Here is a 20,153-nt window from a genome sequence, read left to right as displayed (position 1 = left end):
TTTTGTCACCTTCACTCACCCAGATTCTATTAGAGGTAGGTGGAGGAGAGGGGAAGGTCCCAGGTGGCTTTGCTCTCCACACAGTAATGATCTGGAGCACAAGCATCAGAGAAGAGGAATAACTAACCCCAGGACAAAGAAGAAGCCCCACTTTCTTTCCAGGGACCCCTGTGGGGTAGAAACTAATAAAAAACACTTACCCTCTGGGATGCTCTCCTCTTGATACACGGGCCTCAGAAGCTATAGGGGAAAAATAAAACAAAAAGCACAGAACAACCAGCTTAATTCCTGGAGCAAGTCTTCTTGTCTCCATCTGTACCTTTATTCTAATATCTTTCCCATGCATTCCCTCCTCTCTTCCTCCAACCCTCAGCATCACCTTCTCTGGCCAACTTGCAACTACCTTTCACAGGTGTTCTGAGCTCCCAAACCTTCTCTTCTCCACCCACCCCAACCCAGACTGCCCATCTGTCCTTCATAACACTGCCAGGATCATGTCACCTCTCTGCGTTAAAAAAGAAAAAGGGAAAGGGACTACTGTTAGCTGGGTAAAGTTCAGACTCTTTAGCCTAACACCCAAGAACCTACATCATCTGGCACCCACCTGCCTTTCCAGCATTGTCTCATATTATTCCCTCCCAAACACTATAGGTTGAAGGCAGACACTACTAGATTGTCCTCTGCCCCTCTAAAGTTCTCCAGGCTTTCCAGCTTCCATGCCTTTGCTCATACTTTCCCCTATTCCTAAAATGCCTTTCCTTTCTCTCTTTACCTGTTGAAGGTAAAAGATCTTACCCATCCTTTTCCCCCTTTTATTTTATTTTAATTATTTTATTTTTTTCCATGGTGACATGATTCATATCATCTCCCTCTCCTCTTCCCTTCCCTCTCCCAGAGTTGACAAACAATTCCATTGGGTTATATGTCTATTATCACTCAAAACTTATTTCCATATTATTCATTTTTGTAATAGAGTAATCTTTTAAAAGCAAAACTCCAAATCCTATACCCATAGAAACAAGTGATAAATCAAATGTCTTCTTCTGGATTTGTACTCCCACAATTATTTCTCTAGATGTCCTACTCATTCTTTTAAGCACAAACCAAATGCAAATATCTAGATGGTCTTCCCATTCAGTTAGAAAAGACATTTCTCCACAGACCTTACAAAGCACTTTGCATTGCACTTGTTTAACTCACTCATAATGTAATATGTGTTCTAATTATCTACATTTCTATCTATTCGATTTTAAACTTCATGAGAATAGAAACCCAAGTCTGGTCTGGACTATACATCTCAGCTAGACCTTAACACAATCTCTGCATATAATAGGCACTTAATCATTGTGGAATGAAGGGAGTACTGGCAAGGGTCTGAGGAGCCGCTGCACCCAGCAGAGAAAGGACTGGGGAAAGGAAATAGTGGATCTGGAAACCACAGTGAGAGGAGATTCCCTAGGGTAAAAGCTTCCATGAGAACAAGGCCCCCCTAAATACCAAAGGACTTGGTCAAGGGAAGAAGAGTGAGGTGGGTCACATAATCATGCGCTGGGATCCCAGGATGTAAAGAAGGTATAAATGTGGGACAGGGAAAGAATGGTGACTCCAGGACAGAGGACCAGGCCTTAAAACCTGCCTCTCTGGGGCAAGTCACTTAAGTGCCCTGAAGCTTAGCTTCCTACATGTAAAAGGAGGAGTTGGTCTAGATGCCCTCTGGAGTCCCTTTCCAGCTCGGGATCCAAGATCTATCCAATGATGTGGCACAAAATTCTTGAATGGCCCAAGTTTCTCTCTTGCTTCTCAGCTCTTCTCTGGGACGTAACATCCCTGTCAGGTGAAGACGCATGTCTTCAGACAGTTCTTCCCACCCTCCTAATCAGGGAGATAAGAGTACCCACATTCTTACCTGGCTCCCTGGGTTCAAGGGGGCCAAGATGATGTAGTTGGGATCGGTGGAGGCTGAAGCCCGGGTCAGTGGTGGCAAAGTGTGCTGGGTCTGTTTCCCCAACTCACTGTAGCGCTCCCAGCCACCCACAAGGAGCCCATCTGAGCTGTCACACACCAGGTGACAGCTGCGGCGCTGCTCAGGGCGGGCACCCAGGATGCTGTTCTTCTCCCGTTTATTTGGGGGTGACTGGAGGTCATGAGCTGACTTGCAGGAGGCCCTGCGTAGGACGCCACCATCAGGCCCTGGTTTGATCTGAGGGATAATGCGCCACACGAGCAAGATGATCTCACCAGGGCAGTTCCTGAAAGAGGGGATGCCATTCAGCTTTGGGGGGAAAGGGCACAGCGGCAGGGGAAGGCAGTGGGTTGGGCAGATATGGCAGCCTGGGACAGGACAAGGGGAGGAGGCAAAGGAGAGGTTCTGTGAATCCGGGGAGTTACCTGATCTCGTGGGCCAGCTCCACACATTTCCAGTGTTCCACAGGCTGCTCATTCAGCTGCAGCACCGTGTCTAGCTGCTGCAACCCTGCCCGGTCTGCGGGGCCCCCTGCCCCGAGAGACAACAACGCCACGGTTACCTCGAGGAAACCATCACCAGCCCCAAGACACTCTGGTCTCCAGGCCCAAGACCACAAAGCAGGATGATCTGGCTGATACATGCGTGGCCTGAGGCACTTTGGGACATAACATCCACAAGGTCATTCAGCCCTAATGTGAATTACCCTCACTTGCCACCCTTCTCTAGGTACCCTCATTTCCCTGCTCCCTTTCTCCTACACCCAGAGGTATCCTGACATCTCTCCCTCACTGCCTGCTTTCCCCATCTATTGCCTCAAAGAAAAGGGAAAGAGGACAGGTCTGGCTCTGCCAACAACTTGCTGTATGGCCTCAGACATGTTATTTAACCTCTCGGGGCCTTATTTCCCTTGGTTCTAAAATGAGAAGGCTGAGCTAAACAGTCACTGAAGTACCTTCAGGATCTAAAATTCTATAACCCATTCTTCTCTGTGTTCATTAGGGGCTGTAAACAATTTGAATTTTGATGATGTTAAATCCTGAGGATATAGGATATATCTATTTTTTAAACACTTACCTTTTTTATCTTAGAATTGATATTAAGTATTAAGCATTAATATATAATAATAAGTATTAAGTATTAAGTATTGATATTAAGTATTAGTTCCAAAGCAGAAGAGTGGTAAGAGTGAAGCAACTGAATTTAAGTGATTTGCCTAGAGTCCCACAGCTAGGAAGTGTCTGAGGTCACATTTGAACCCAGGACCTCCTACTCTAAGCCTGGTTCTCTGAGAATATTTTGACCAACTATACAGGTTTAGTTTTGGTTCAAATTGGCCCTCTAATTTTTTTCCAAGAAAAAAGTTTTCGGTGTTACTTGTGCTTCTTTTTCATTACAGTTTGGTTCAGAGTTTGAAAAAAATCAGCATAAAAAATATTTATTTTAGATTTTTTTTCCACTCTTCAAGTCTCTGTCTACAATCCATACAAGTCAATAATACATGGAGCTAAAAGCTTAGACATGAAACCCTGGAGCCAAAAAGCTGCATAAGAATCAATCATTTACTTACCAGAATCTACAGCTTGAACTCGGACAGGAGAGTCGCAGCAGATGGTGAAGCCAAAGCCGTCCCTTCCCCTTGGGATAGTGATCTACAACACACACCCACAGCCAGTTTATTCCCAGAAGCCTTTACTTCATGTATCCCTTCATTTCCAGGGATATTAGGGAAGGAGTATCAGGAAGCTTGCAGTCCCCAGACAAGGCTAGAGAGGTTCTCGAATGCCAGGCAAAGCTGCACACTGTCAGGAGGAACCCAGCTTGCCAACTAGCTCTCTCAGCCTATCTGATCTCCAGAATTTCTATGGCAATTAGTAAATGTTCAAGGCTGGCAAACTGCAGCAACTGGCTAACACCATGATTTGGATGGCAGGACACAAGCCAGGAGACTAACTTTCCCTGTCTACCTGCAGCATTAGATCCTGCCCCTTCTATCCCCTTTCCATACTCCATACCTCAGGTTCTTTGAAAGAGTTAGATAACTCCTTAACCCTGCCTCCCCGCACGGAAACCCTAGGGGTGGGCTGGGGCTCAAAGAGCATGTAATGTAGGATCAAACAGTGTCCCTTACCGGAAGGCCTTGCCAACAAGAAAGTGTAGATCAATATAGAAAAGGGACTCATTTTTATTGAAATCTTTCTTGAACATCTCCTTATGTGCCCACCCCTATGCTAATTGCCCTAGCAGATAGCAAAGAAGTAGAAGATATAGTTCCTGATCTCAGAAAAGCTAAAATCTAGCTATGGAAGCAAAATAAACACATTCACAGGCAGGTGTATAATATAGACACACACATACATCTCCTCCATTTTCCACCTGGTTGTACTACTTTGCATTTGTCTCTAGAGCCATGAGCAATCCGGTCTTCAGGAGTGTCACAGCCTCAGTGTTTACATCTCATCAGGACCCTGAGCCCCTTTGCTGCAAGTAGAGAACAAAGAGCAACTCCCATCACCTCCATTTAAGGAGGGCAGGGCAGCCCTGGCCAGGGCCAGCTAGTTCTGATTTTCTCAAAAAGGCTCCTCCTTTGAACCCCTCTCCTTTCAGCTTCTTTTAGTGTGTTGTCTCTCCTGATAGATTAAACTTTTGAAAACAGGATCCGTTTTTTTATGTGAGTATCCCCAGCACTTAGCACATTGCCTGGCACCTAGTAGGCACATAGCAAACGTTTATCAACTATCAAACACAAATGGTTAAATAGTAACTTAAGGCAACATAGGAGTGAGTGCCAAGTGAACAATACCAATAAAACCTAGGGAAATTAAACAAAAGTGAAGATCAGCATGGCCTGGAGGTTAGGGGAGGTTTCCTAGAGAAGGTGGAGTAAAAACTGGGCCCTGAAAAATGGGCAGGCTATGGGCATATACAGAACTGGTAAGGCATTCTAGGCAAATTAAGGAAACTGGCCTGCTTGAAAGAGGTGTATGTTAGAGAGAAAGTTGAATAGGTGCCAAATTGTGGAAGGTCTTAAATGTGAGGCAGGGTTATACTTTATTATAAAAAATCTGACCCCTCAACTCTTTGCTTTGGATGAAAGTTTTTCATTCACACAGAGACTATCTCAAGGTCCAGACTGGCCTGGGGCATTTGAAAGAAATTAGTTGCGCTGAGTTTCCAAAACCTGTGGGGAAGCTCACTGGCTGGCCTTGATGCAGCAACTCAGGAGGCTATTTCCTACCATCCCTGGAACTCAATTCAAAGCAAGTTTATAAAACAGGAAATCTGACAGACAAGAAGGGAGGGGTGGTACGATGGGGAACCCTGCTCCCATAAGAATTCTGGGAAAACACATAGCCTAGGCAGGGGAAAAAAAAAGAAAAAAAAAAACAAACCAGTAAAGAACACACACACACATACACAAAAGCAATTGCCCATGTTCAAGCTCCAAAGGCAAGCCCCAATATATCCCGGAAGCTAGGAACTGCACCAGAGGACAAACACATCCCAATACTGGTGGGGAAGAGAGGAATAGAAGGAAAAAAAGATGGAAGTCAACTGGTTTTCTCTAGGATCTGCATACTTGAAGCAAAATCCTCTGCTTGTTGTCATACCTTAATCCATTAAAGATATAAAGGCAGAAGGCACTATGGCTTTGCTAGGTCTCTTCTGCTAAATCCTGACAACGTTAAAACCCAAAAGAATTATTTTCAGTGTCTAGGCAATGCTGAGCACTAAAAATTTCCTGAGTAGGAAATAAGAAAAAGAAGAAGCCTTTCCAGCCCTTATCTCTCACACCTCATTCCAGCCTTTCCCACCAACAGACCCTCGATCCAGAGCTGGAAAGAATATTTAGGATCATGGGATCCAAATGCCTCATTAAAACACTGGACAAATTTAAGCCCTAAGAAGTAAAAGGCCTAGCCCAAGACCACAGGAAGAGCCATAACAGAACCGATCCAGCAGAGCATTAGCTTGGGCAAAGCTTCTACCCCTGCTGAAAATAGATGAAAGTCTTCATGACAGTGAAGCACCTTCAATTTCGAAGTCTTCTCAATGATGCCGTATGCCTACTGTTTCCTGTTTTGTTTCGTTCTTTACTAATTGCCTTGCTTTGGCTTCCCAGGATAATGTGCCCACCTGGTTTCTAAATGCAGGGTCTGATCTTGACTTTTGAGCACTCATCAGGTATGCTTCCCATTCCCAGGCCCTACTTTGTTATGGTTTTCCTGGTTTCAACATCCCACCCTATCTCCATGATTCACTCTGGCCCTCAGATCCCATGCAATAAACCATCTCCTAATCTAGTGGCTGGTCCACTATACCCTGCTGTCACCCAATAGTGCAGAGATGTCTAGCCATGCTGATTACCTAAGTAGCTCCAGGAATGGGTGGGGTCCAGAAGAAGAAGGTGAATGAGAGAGCAGAGCAGAAAGCCAAAAATATTGTTCAAAGAAGGTGAGGAAGATGAAATGGGAGCAAGGCACTTTCCATTTTTTCTCAGATGCTAAAAGCATAAATTGCATAAAGAGCAGGGGATACCCTTCTGCCCAGATACAGTAAGCAACAACTGGTAGTGTTGTCACCCGTTTTGCTCCCCTGACAAAGAAGCCATAGAGGTTTCAAAGAATATGAGGAACAAATAAAATCTTCGAGAGAGAGAGAGAGAGAGAGAGAGAGAGAGAGAGAGAGAGAGAGAGAGAAGAAAGTTGTCTTACCTAGGGTCAGAGAGATACTCTTTGTTTTTACACTGACACTACTTTCTTTTTACAAAAAAAAAAAAAAAAAAAAAAAAAAAAAAAAAAAAAAAAAAAGCTTCATTTTTTTCCCCCAGACCCAATATCTTCTTAACTTCAGGAGTCTATCTGATTCATAATTGCCTCCTAACCCTAGAATTTAAGGATCTGTCCCTCATTTAGAAAAGCCCCAGGGTAGTATCTTGACTCATCCCAAAACATCTCTGCTAGAGGAAGAAAAAGGATGCCTCTCCTTCTTACTACCAATATGAAGCATTAAGGCACCTTACCCATCTAGGCTCAGGTTTCTCACCTGTAAAATGAGGCAAATGGACAATTCCAGTGCCAAAATCCCTTCTGGTTCTAAAGCCTCCTATGGGAAACAACCCCACTCTATTCTTCTTAATAATAAAAGCTAACATTTACATAGACCTTTAAAATTTGCAAAACATCATTTCAACTGTAGCCTCACAACAACTGGGTGAAGTAAGAACCAAAGGTATTATTAGCATCATCTTCATCTTGACAGATGAAAACTGAGGCTCACAAAGATTAAGTTGGTGGTCCCAAGGATTTAAGACCAGGTCTATCCTCACTTCATGCCCAGAACTTTTTCTACTACAGCATTCTGCATCGCTCTCAGATTGGAGTTGCCCGTCTTGGTTCTCTGTGGAAAATGCTTTTAAAATGATTTTAAGGGATCAAGAAAAACTGAAATATAAAAATGGTTTTTAAAAAGGAAAGCTTGCTTAATGGTTAGAATTAGATATGTGAAGTTTCAAGAGAAGAAAGATTGTTTTGACAAGTACAGGGAAGAGAGCAGAAGAATTGAGATCCTTTGAAACCTGTGGATTCCTAGGAGGATCCCCATCCTGTGCTCCAAGTTTCCCCTTCTCTGCCCTTCACTGAAGTCAAAGAGAAATTTGCCAAGCAAGTGTAGAAAATGAAGTAAGGGCCCAGAGTAAGAGAAAGGGATAAAAGAGAGTAAGCCAGTACCATCCCACCCCACCCCCGTACTCTTCACATTTCCAGAAACTGGGTTTCCACCCACCTGTCGATAACGCCTCTCGGAGCATACTTTGCAGAGCCCATTGAAGCGATTCATAGCTACAGGTCCCAATTCAGCTGTCGCCCCATGAAAACTCAATTCCCCAAAGCAGCAGGAGTCCTGGTCACCCTGGAGCACCACAGCCTGGACTGAGCCACAGTTAAACTGGCATAACCGCCCATGGGAACCCAGCTCCACAGAAGAATGGCAGGAAATCACCTTTCACCTCCCCAGCCCCTGCCTGAGCTGTATGCCTCTTTACGATAAGCCAGAGAGCTTCCTGAAACCTCTGAATGACAAGGAAGAGAGAGTTTTATATTAAAATTCCTGTCAACTATTTAGTATTCCCTAGCCCCTGTGCTATTGATGTCGCCTTTGTTCTGGCTGCATTCTTGAGCATGGAGCACTTTGCTATTGCGGAGTTCTCACAAACACTGCCTAGATGGGAAGCCCAGGCAGAAAACACAGCTCTCCTCATTGCGACCACTCCCCCCTCCCTTCAGTTCAGTACAGAGGCTCCCCAGTCTGGGATAAGAAGGAAGAGTTGGGCTTGGGAAATCCAAGAAGGGAACCGCAGTGGTTTAGATCATGACATCCCATCCTGCTTTGTGTTAAGCACAAAATACAACTGTGCAAAAGGGCTGTCCCCCAGGGATCCAAAACAAATAATACAATGTGCCTTCCTAACCTCACCATTCCTATTTGTGTGAAATCTGCTCAAAATGAACACTGAGGGCAGCCTGGAACAGGAATAAAGACAATAGTCACAAAGGGTGACATGCAAACAGAGGGATGTATAAGGAAAGGGGTAGAGGAGATTTACCAGGAAGGCACACCCAGCATAGTAGAAAGGACTCTGGCCTTGGAATAAGGTGAGTTCAAGTGAAGTCTCAGCTCAACCATAGAACTATAGTTCACAGACCATCCGTGACTTTAGGTGAGCCAAATTCACTTCCCTAAGTGTTGTTTCTTTAACTGTTCCAGAGCTGTTATTGGTAAAACACTTTGTAAAGCACTACATCAGTAAGAATTGATTCTGAGCATTAATGGCATGACGATTGTATAACATCAGTAGTTGACATCTCTTCATCATGGGTCTGCCAGAGCTCCAGCTACAATTCCTCAACGCAGCGTAGAGACCAAACCACAATTTGCCTAGGGACATTCTGATAAATGAAATAAAGGCAAGTCAAATGAAACTGGTGGGTTTGCCACTAGAGCTGGTAGGGCTTTATCAAGCCAAATAGAAACTTGTTCTAATTCTATATAATGCCCATAAATTTTTACACTCTCTGGTCAAGTTCATCTTTGTGTTAAATTAGGAAAAACTATTCTGTACAATCCCTTCAACAAAAATGGAGAAAAACATTTAGGTCCCAGGCCATCTATTAAAGGCCTCACAAGGGGGCAGTTGGATAACTCAGTGGATTGAGAGCCAAGCCCAGAGATGGGAGATCTTGGGTTCAAATCTGGCCTCAGACATGTCTTAGCTGTGTGACCCTGGGCAAGTCACTTGACCCCATTGCCTAGCCCTTACTGCTCTTCCACCTTAGAACCAATACACAGTACTGATTCTAAGATGAAAGGCAAGGGTTTTAGAAAAAATTAAAATTAAAAAAAATAAAGGCCTAACAAGCTTTCTAAAACATGATTAAGGTGCTACTTAGCATTGGCCCTGCTCATTTTTCCCAAAGTTCCCTGAGTACCCTGGCTCTCCCATTCCTCATCTCATTAGCCTAAACAACTACATCTGAGTAGTTGTTGTTATGGAAGCAACAATACTAAGGCCTCAATGCCAAGGAGAAAGTCACTTCATCCTATTGGACTTTTAGCCATGTTAGCCAGAGGGTGCAGGAGGGGCAGGAATGGGCAGAGCAAGAGAGAAGTGTGGCTCATCCTCTGGAGCCCTGAGTACCCCAATCAGAGATGGCATTTTAGATCTGGACAGTACTTCAAATATCCTTTCAAAGAGTAGGCAATTAAGAAATGTTTGCTGAATTGAACTATACCAATCATAGGATCATAGAATTTAGGGTTGGAAATACCCATAGAGATAGATAATGGCAACCCGCTCCTTTTACAGAAGTGAAAAATGAGGGCGGCTTAAAGGCAGGGAAGTGATTTGGTCCTGGTCATACAACTGGTTAGCGCCAAAGCCGGGACCCTGACTCTCAGGGTAGAAGTCTCTTCACTCCACTATCGCCCATCTTTCTGAGAGATAAATGGTCATGGCTATCACCAGAAGCCAGAGAGGTAATGGCCGCAGTAGTGACCCGGCCCGTGTCCCTGGTGACATTGAGGGAGATGAGGAAGGAATGGCCCCTCCCACTTCTGAAACACAACCATCTCCAACTGCAAACAGACTTGGTGCTTCCCACCCAGATCCAGTCCCAGAGGAACCAAAATGAAAGGAAATTGAGAAGAGGCACAGAGCCAATTCCATTTCCATTAAAACCTGAGAATGTGGGCCAGTATTATAATCTACCTAAAGATTCCACAGTAAGATAAACACTATAAAAAGTCATCGACAAAGCAACCTGTGCTCAACCCACAAGAGAAGTACAAGTCAGATCTTTTAGCTTCCGAGCCAAACTGCGTGGACTGGGACCACTATGCATCTATGTTGTGTTCATTTCTACTTAGCCCTTAAAGCTACACACCAAATACTTTAATTCTTCCATAAATGACTCCCTATCGCATTCCCCGAAGCACATTTCAAAGCTTCTAAATCTCCTACACCATCAATATGTCTTCTCCTCTCAGAAGATCAAATTTATCTTCATGCTTCACTGAAAAAAAAACAAAGCCATCTAACACAAGATCCCTCTCTCCTCCACTTCTACACGTGCAGTCCCACCCTCTCCATCATCCACCACAATCCTTGGCTCCAGGCTTAATGGAAGAGAAATATAAAGTGTTGTAAGAGCTATGGGGAGAGCTATCCCTTCTTATAGATTCCCCGATATCTGATCCCCTCTCTCTACTCCTATGGCCATCACCCTAGTTTAGGCCCTCATTCCCTTTAGCATGTTACAACAACTTCCTCTCCAATCTGTCCTCTATATGGCTAATGAAGTAATATTCCTCAGGTAGAGGGCTGACCGTGTCTCTTCCTTGCTCTGGTGGCTGGAGTGATTCCCTCTTACTTCAAATATAAAATGCAAACCCCTCTCTGTGTCATTTAAAGCAATGGACAGAGAGCTGGCCCTGGAGTCAAAATGACTTGAGTTCAAATCCAACCTCATGACCCTTGGCAAGTCACTTAACCCTATTTAACTCAGGTTCTAATCTGGAAAATGGACTGGAGAAAGAAATAGCAAACCACTCCAAAATCTTGGCCAAGAAAAACTCAAATACAGTCCTGAAGAGTCAGACGTGACTAAAAAATGATTGAACCACAACATAATCAGACTTCAGCCTACTTTTCCAGCCTTGTCTATAGTATCTTTCTTTTCAAAAACCTTCAGGAGCTCTGTAAATACTAGTTATTATTGTTTACAATATTATTACTGTATACAGTCCAGTCAAAGGAGCTTACTTGCTATTTCCCTGTACACAACAAGCATTCCATTTCCCACCTCACAGCCTTTGAACAGACTGTATCCCATCACTGGAATGTACTTTCTCCTTATCCCTACCACATAGCATCCTTATATTTCTTCAAAACTCAACTTAAAGGAGCAGCTGGGTGGCTCAGTGGATTGAGAGAGGTCTAGAGACAGGAGGTCCTAGGTTCAAATCTGGCCTCATACACTTTCTAGCTGTGTGACCCTGGGCAAGTCACTTGACCCCCACTGTCTAGCCTTTACCACTCTTTTGCCTTAGAACCAATACGCAGCAGTATTGATTCTAAAGTAGAAGGTAAGGGTTTAAAAAAAAACTCAACTTAAATGCCACCTCCTACAGAAAGTCTTTTCAGATCTCCCAAAATACTAGTTTCATGCCTGTCCCAGCTACTGGAAATTTCTGTGAATATTCCTTATATTATAATCTATCATCTTGTATCTAATTTGTATTTACTTTTCTATGTACCTATGATATCCCCTTCCAAATAAATGTAAGTTCATTGAAGGCAAGGATTGTTTTCTTTTTACCTTTATACCCCCAGTGCTCACAAATCCTCACTTGCCTAAACTCAGAAGCCCTAGTGAAGAAGGAGAGGTCAGTAATGAAAGGAGGCTGCCTGTGGGGTAAAAAAGGAAGAACTGCTGAGGCTAGTTGAAGGATAACTCCTTCTATGTCCTGGGAGTCCAGATGGCTCCCATCAGTCAGTATTAGCACAAATAAAAATCCCAGCCATTCCTTTCTTTCTCCCTTATGCCCAGATTTCGGCCTTAAGTGTTTGGGGAGGGAAGGCCCTCAGCAATGCCCAGTTAAGAGTGAGTCTAAAAAGTTGCTTCTTTCATGCCGCTCTCAGGATAACACTCCACAGAAGCCCAGACAGGCTACCCTGGGAGCTTTCAGAGCCAGTTTTGATTGTGCAAAAGGAAGGGAGGGAAGAATAGGCCCTGGGTTTGTTTGTCTAGCAAAATCCTACAGTTTCAAACAAATAAGTAAAAATGTAGCCAAAGGAAAGCAGCCAAACGGAATTGAATGCTGATAAATCACTGGCCTTGTTGAGTCTAATTTCCTATTAGGGTCCAGTTTTTTTATGGCTATTCCCCATCTCAGTCTTTCATATAAATCAAGGAGAGTTGACCCTGATATATCAGAGGACACAACTCCAAATCCCAGGGCTGCTCCCACTTGAGGGCAGTTCCAAAGATGTACCAAAATCAAAAGAGACAACATTTTTCTTACCCTTACATGGCTATAGAACAGATAGCTCCTTATTCTACTTAAACAGTTTCCCAAAGTTACAAACCAAAATCTCTATCCATTCAGAATTCTTTGTAAGGGGGAAATGGAGTTTTCAGGCGTGGAGCCCAGACTGTTTTTGCATTGCATCTACCCAATGGGGTGTCTTCTTTAGCCTGAGAACAGACTCAAGAGATATGGCCGCCAGCCAGATGTGTGTCACATCCAGCTGGGGCACTGGACTGTGGCCAAGCAGCCCTGCTCTGGGGCAGCACAGAGCCTGGTACCAGAAAATACCACAGAAAGGCTAACTTGATGTAAATTCAGTGCCTGATGTTTCTACTTCTACCCAACCAATCAGTCTCAAGAACTTGACAAGGTCTGAGATCTCTGAGCGCTAAAAAGGAGACCTCAAGAACCTATGGTTTATAATCCAAGTACCAACACTCCCAGAATAGAAGAAACCCCTAAGGTAAAAAGAAAAAGGTGTACAGCCTTATCTGAGTCATTTAACTTCTCTAGCCTCAGTAGCCTCGTCTATAAAATGGTTTACCTGATTATGGGATGGTGTCTAAGCCAGATCATTTCTAAAAGTCCCTCTTGTTGCTCTAATCTTGATGAGTCTAAGTTGGGGCTCTTGTGCTTTCAGTGCCAGTTCATCCACTCTGGGAATAGGACCAAAGAGGGATACATCCTAGCTCACCCCATCCATCTAAATGGGCAGAGAGGTGAGAAGTTTGTCTCTTTATTCAACAGAGAAGAAACATTTATATCTAAAGTGAAAATGCTGCTCTCCCTTTTCTGACTCCAAATGCACTTGTTATTTTCACTGTCTACTTACTGCTTTATTATACAGGGTATCCTAAAAGTCTTAGTGCACTTTTAAACTTTAATAGCCTATTAGTGCACCCATACTTTTGGGACATGCTGTATATGGTCTTATTCCCACATTGCCTTGTAGCTTTATGGCTTCATTTCCTGACCAGACTACACAAGCCCCTAATGGGCCTGTATTTCCTTTGTGCTTCTAGTAATGTTGAGTACAGTGCTGGGCACAAGCAAAGCCTCACTAAATTACCTACTGATAACTATGCTTCTAATAACATTTCATGCAAGAAAAAGACAGAATTTCAGATATTCTCCCCCAATCCCCACATCCCCTAGGGAGACTTCTATATGTACAACCATTGAAACACCAGAACCACAAAACGGGCAGCCGCCAATGCCCTAATAAGATACTATACCAACCTGACCAGTGGAATGGCAGTAACATTCAGCCACTGGATGAAGCAGAATGTGATGGAGGGGCCCATGGGAGGGAGAAGGGAAGGTTCCAAGGGCAAGGCACGATCCATCCTCACAGCTGGCTAGGGCTGTGTCTTTCCCCATTCCCTTAGTGTCAACATTAAGGTATTGACTGAGAGGGAAGAAAGGCTGAATAACGGGAAGAAAGCACTTAGCTCATTGGGAAGGGCTAGAGTCAAGTCAAGAAATAATAAGCAACTTAAATTCAGGAAGCTGCCACTTGCTGAGTCACCACCAACCATGGTGCCCTATTGAGGTGCTCCTTGGGAATTTGGGGATAATGAAATCACAGGCATTTGGAGCTCAAAGGGCCCTGAGAAATCATCTAGTCCAAGCCTCCCACTTTACAGATGAGGAAATTGAGGCACACAGATGATCAATGAGTAACAGAGCGAGGATTCAAATTTAGCTTCTCTGGCTCATAGAATCACCAAATCACAGAGTTAGAAGAGACCTTGTCAACCATTTAGCCTGTACCTGAAAAATAAATCCCTCCTACAACTCACCCACACACTACCATCCACACATTATCCAGCTTTTGCCCTCAAGGCTTCCAGAGAGAGAGAAAAAGAGAGAGAGAGAGAAAGAGCCCACTTCTCCCTGTGGTGACTCATTCCATTTTTGGATAGATCTGATTTGCCTCTGAAATTTCTACCCATTTATCCAAATTCTGTCCTCTGGGCTGAGGAACAAGACTAATCTCTTCTCCACAACAAAACCTTTCAAGTATTTGATAACTGCTACCATGTCCTGCCTGCAAGCTAAACATCCCCAGTTCCATCAACCTTCAACTAACTGGTCCCAATGTCCCTCTTTCTGTCCATCATCTTTTTCATCCACTCATACTTCCAAACGAAGAGACATCTTCAACTCCTCATTTAGCCATCATATCGGATCAGATGCCAAGTCTTGATGATCCTACCCTCCACAACCTCTCTCAGCTCTGTCCCCTTCTCTTTATTCACTCAGCTATTACCCAAATTTAGACTGTCCCCCCTCTAGCCCATCTATTGCAATAACCTCCTAGTTGTCTTCTTGCCTTGAGTCTCTCCATTCTCAATCCATCAGTGATATTCCTGAAGGCCAAGTCCAACCATATCACCATCCTTCTCAAGAAGCTCCATTGGTTCTTCCCTATAGACTCTAGGATAACGTGCAAATTTCTCTGGTGGGCAAATTCTTATAACACTTCACAATGTGGTTCCAGCCTTCCTTTACAGATTCCTTCAAAGCTCAACTCCAGGATCACCTCTTAAGGAAGTTATTTATGCCTCTCTCAATGCAGCCAAAAAAAGCTTTCATTTTATTGAACTCCTTAGTCGTCTGAGGACAAGCTGTTATCTACCTACCACTCTTTAAAATGTGTGATAAATATCCTCCTTGCATTACCACAAGCCATGTTTTTGTTGTTTGTTTAGGTTTTTTTTGCTACAGAGCACTGTATCAGGAACTTGAAAATTTCCAGAGTAGAACTTGGCCATTTCCACAAATGAAAAACCAAACCAGTGGAAAGGAAGGAGGGAAATCTAAAGGCAGCTTGGAGAGGCATTTGGTACAGGGCAAAGAAGCAAAGAACAGAATCTTTGACCTCAAGTCTACTCCCTTATGCTAGATATTCTCCATGTCTCTGGCATTCTCTCTCACCAACAAGCTTCAAGTGGCAGGGATAGATGAGTTCCAGACAGTTAATTCATAGCTGGAGGCGCATGGGGAGGAAAGGAGAGGGCAGGGCTGTTTGGGGATTTCAGTGGGGGCAACAGTAGATTGAAAGAATTGAGATTGGGCAGTAGGCAAAGATCCTGGCAAAAGCTCTTGGGCCCCAAAGATACACTAAGTACTTCAAGGACCTATGACTTGGTAGGTAGAGTGCAGACACAGACCACAAGGAATTACCTGAAACTCAGAAAGATAAAGTGCCTTATTCATGGTCAAATGACTAGCAAGTGGCACAGTCAGACCTGGACCATAGTCTTCTCAAATGAAGTCTACTGTTCTTATAAGTACACTGTGCTATCTAAGGGCTGGATGATTAGAACCAGGTTTCCACTCTATCTGGAAAAAAATCTATCTGGGTCCCAAATGCTGCCCCTGAATCTAGCAAAAGGTCTCAGTTGATGTTATATGCTGACTCCTAAATCCTTAGATGGCTAGGGCCAACCAGGTTTCTAAATCACTCATTTTACAGAAGCCCCAGAGAGCTCTGTTTTAAGTACTAGACCTGATACTTGAGTAACCAAAAGCCAAAATTCTGCAAATTACATTCCCTGTTGGTTTTCCGGTACCTTATAGGGTGTTACAACTATAGGTAAGTTATTGGATATCCAGCAAGTTACAGACAGTGAAGCCCTGAGAAGTATTCTGATGGCTGACAGCTCTTCTCATTATTAGTTGGTGCCCAAGTCTCCTACTCACTCACCTTGAGCTGCATGTTTTCTGTGTCCTCCTGTCTCAGTACCAGCATAGGCTTTTTCAGTAATAGATCTAAAAGACAACCAAGAGAAGCAAGTTATCAAGAGGGACATGCTAGCACCTGTTTATTGTACATTTACAATACATCCTAGTGCCTGTTTAGCCCTACATCATGTAAACAGTCTTCTCAAAAGGTTGGTCTCAAAAAAAAGCTCCTCGGGGAATTTCATTCTCATTCTGTCTGCATGGTTCATTTCTGTTCCTACGCTTACACAGCTTAGCACATAGCCAATAATATCCTCCTCTCCAAAAGAAAATCCAGTCAAGAGAAATAAAGGTGTCATTGCCTCACTGCCTAGGACAGCTGCCCATCTGCCGGTAGGCAAATCATTAATAACATGTCAATCAAGAGAGAAGACACTGAGGGGCAGCTGGGTAGCTCAGTGGATTGAGAGCCAGGCCTAGAGACGGGAGGTCCTAGGTTCAAATCCGGCCTCAGACACTTCCCAGCTGTGTGACCCTGGGCAAGTCACTTGACCCCCATTGCCTACCCTTACCAATCTTCCACCTATAAGTCAATACACAGAAGTTAAGGGTTTAAAAAATTAAAAAAAAAAAAGAGAGAGAAGACACTGAAAAAAAATTTTTATAGCAAATATCTTTGATAAAGGCCTTATTTCACAATATATAGAGATCTTATACAAGTCATTCCCCAGTTGATAAATAGTCAAAGGACATGAACAGGCAGTTTTTAGATGAAGAAACCAAAATTATCTTTAGTCATATGAAAAATGTTCTAAATCACTCTTGATTGGACACATGCAAATCAAAACAACTCTGAGGAACCACCTCTACCTATCAGATTGGCTAATGTTATAGAAAAGGAAAATGATAAATGTTGGAGGAGATGTGGGAAAGTTGGGACACTAATGCGCTGTTGGTAGAACTGATGCAACTGATAAATTGAACTATGCCTAAAAGGCTACAAAACTATGTGTACTTTTTGATCCAGCAACACCACTGTATTCTGAAGAGATTTTAAAAATAGGAAAAGGATTTATTGGTACAAAAATACTTATAGCAATTTTTTTTGTGGTGGCAAAGAATTGAAAGTTGAGGGGGTTGCCCAGCAATTGGGGAATGGCTCATAAGTTGTATGTGATTGTGATGGAATATTATTGTGCTATAAGAAATAAGCAGAAAGATTTCAGAAATATCTAAAAAGACTTACATAAACTGATGCAAAGTAAAGTGAGTAGAACCAATAGAACACTGTGCACAGTAACAGCAATATTGTTTGGGTTGAACAACTGTGAATGGCTTATTCTCAACAATACAATGATCCAAGCCAGTCCCAAAGGACTCATGATGAAAAATGCCATCCACCTCCAACTGAGAGAGTCTGAATACAGCCCAAAATATACTATATTCCATTTTATTTCTCCATTTTTGAGGTTTTTTTAATTCTAATTTTCTTTCACAAAATGAAAAGTGTTTTACATGATTACACAAGTAAAATCTATATCAGATTGCTACTATCTCAGGGAAAAGGAAAAGGGAAGGAAGGAAGGGAGAAAGAAAACTTGGGACTCAAAAAAATGTTTAAAGTATATTAAAAATTGTTTTCACATGTAATGAGGGGGTAAATAAAATATCTGTTAAAAATAAAATAAAATAATGCATAATAAAATATCTACTACCGAGAGGGACAGAGACAGAGACTGACTCTTAACATCATCTACCTTTATCATAAAACCTGGGTAATGGGGTCTAATGCAAAGAGAATTGTCTAGATGCCTAGAAGGAGATGGGGACAAGAGAAGTTGGATACTGGAGGGAATGCCATTAGAATAGTCTCCAAATAAAACTCCATTATAAATATGTGTCATCATCCAGATTAAGACTTGAGACTGTGGGAAACATACCTCTCCTCTGCTTCAACCTTCGAGTTGCCACTTTAAGATGTTTTGTGCGGCCCAAGTTCTGCCCCAGAAGATAATACCAGCCACTGACCTCCTATAGCAAGAAGAGCATTAATGGGTTTACAGAAGGAAGGAAGGTCATGTTTGGAATTTGGAAACAAAATCACTTGAAGGAGCAGCGTAGCAAAAACTCCACTTTCAGGTCTGGCTACCATTACTGAGCATCTATGATGTACAATGTTCTATTAAGGTACTGAGAGACTTGGGCTATTTGGACCATTCTGTCACGGAGGGCACCAAGGAGGAGTCTGCTGCTGCTGTGGCTGAGAGAGAAGAAATGGATCTGGGGCTCCCAAAGTGAAAATTATGTCACTATTCCCAGGAGAAAGGACTCTGCTCCATCCCTTTATCCTGAGCAGAAACATCTCTCTGGAACTATTCCCAGTTTAAAAGGAACACCCAAGAGAAGCTGGACTCTTGAGAAGAGTCCAACTGAAGCAGCATAAGCAACAGCCTTTCCCACATTCCCTGGAGTTCTTCAGGCATCCTGAACCCAGTTAAAAAGGAAGTCTCCTCCCTGCTTCTCTACCACTACCAACCAGTAGAACACAAGCTCCTTGAAGGCAGAGACGGTTTCACTTTTGTCTCTGCCCAGTGCCAAGCACAGTATCATGTATACAGTAAGCGTTTATTACATTTTGGTTGAGCTGACTTCTATGTGCTGGTTTCAGTTCAAAATACAAAGCTCATGAAATCTGTCCCTTCCTAATCCATATGGCACACATTGCCACATTCATGATGCACAACTCAGATCACATGATGCTTTTACTTTTTTTTAACCCTCACCTTCCATCTTTGAATCGATATTGTGTGTTGGCTCCAAGGCAGAAGAGTGGTAAGGGCTAGGCAATGGGGGTCAAGTGACTCACCCAGGGTCACACATCTGGGAAGTGTCTAAGGCCAGATTGACCCCAGGACCTCCTGTCTCTAGGCCCTGGCTTTCAATCCGAGCTTAGGATCCACTTGGGATCAGGAGAAATGTGAATAACTCCCAGTAGTATAACGCTGGGCAAGTCAATTAAGTCTTAATTTCTTCATTTCTAAGACAGGAACAATAATATCTATACTACCTACTTCACATCATCCATGATAACGTTCACAAAGGGAGACAGACAGTAATTTTATATCCGAGCCTTTTCCATGTACTAAAGTCCTCCTTTTTAACAATAATTCCTTTTTCCAAATTCAGCTCCTTTTGGAAGAGTTTTGGATCAGTGATTTCAGATAAAGAACAAGTCCAGAGGGTTGGCTCTAGCTCATTCAGACTTGATGACAAATACTTCTTCATTCCACTCACTATGAAGTACCTTGATATAAATATCAATTCTATTTATGTAGTGTTTTCATGTTTGTTAAGTGTTTTACATGTATTGTCTCATTTGATCTTCACAATAACCTGTAAAGGAGGTGCTACTATTACCCCATTTTATAAATAAAGAAACTGAGAATGAGAAAGACTAAATAACTTGCATAGGATCACAAAGCTAATTAAGTATCTAAGGTAGGATTTGAATTCAGATCTTCTGACTCCAATTTTAATTATTTTATCCACTATATCATCTAGAAGCCTCTTGGTTGGACAGGTAGAGTCTATCTCAGGAACCTCATTCCCTTCCCCCAAGATTTCCAGAGAAAGAAGTTGCTCAGGGGGGAAAGCAGGGTAGCTCAGTAGATTGAGAACCAGGCCCAGAGACAAGAGGTCCTGGTTTCAAATCTGGCTTATGTGACCCTGGGCAAGTCATTTGACCCCCATTGCCTAGCCCTTACCACTCTTCTGCCTTAGAACCGATACGCAGTATTGATTCTAAGATGGATGATAAGGGGGAAGGAAGGAAGGAAGGAAGGAAGGAAGGAAGGAAGGAAGGAAGGAAGGAAGGAAGGAAGGAAGGAAGGAAGGAAGGAAGGAAGAAAGAAAA

At 43.0% G+C, this 20,153-nt stretch overlaps 1 protein-coding gene across 3 annotated transcripts in view; it reads right to left on the bottom strand.

The window, feature by feature from the left end:
- Nucleotides 1-20,153, bottom strand: part of RGS3 (regulator of G protein signaling 3) — a 212,021-nt gene that overhangs the window by 138,423 nt on the left and 53,445 nt on the right. For 2 of the 3 annotated variants that reach the window (XM_044664087.1, XM_044664088.1), the window contains exons 1-5: nucleotides 7,748-7,831; nucleotides 3,534-3,615; nucleotides 2,389-2,494; nucleotides 1,907-2,249; nucleotides 201-240 (exon numbers count right to left, since the gene is read on the bottom strand). In XM_044664087.1, the coding sequence (XP_044520022.1) occupies nucleotides 201-240; nucleotides 1,907-2,249; nucleotides 2,389-2,494; nucleotides 3,534-3,615; nucleotides 7,748-7,801 (625 nt within the window). In that variant the 5' untranslated portion in view covers nucleotides 7,802-7,831. Of the gene's footprint in view, nucleotides 1-200; nucleotides 241-1,906; nucleotides 2,250-2,388; nucleotides 2,495-3,533; nucleotides 3,616-7,747; nucleotides 7,832-16,262; nucleotides 16,328-18,180; nucleotides 18,272-20,153 lie in introns of those variants that run through there. The other variant, XM_044664086.1, reaches the window with a different exon arrangement.

The sequence above is a fragment of the Gracilinanus agilis genome, chromosome 2 (assembly GCF_016433145.1).
Source record: "Gracilinanus agilis isolate LMUSP501 chromosome 2, AgileGrace, whole genome shotgun sequence".
NCBI classification, from domain to species: domain Eukaryota; kingdom Metazoa; phylum Chordata; class Mammalia; order Didelphimorphia; family Didelphidae; genus Gracilinanus; species Gracilinanus agilis.
This window is presented reverse-complemented; position numbering and strand designations above follow the sequence as displayed.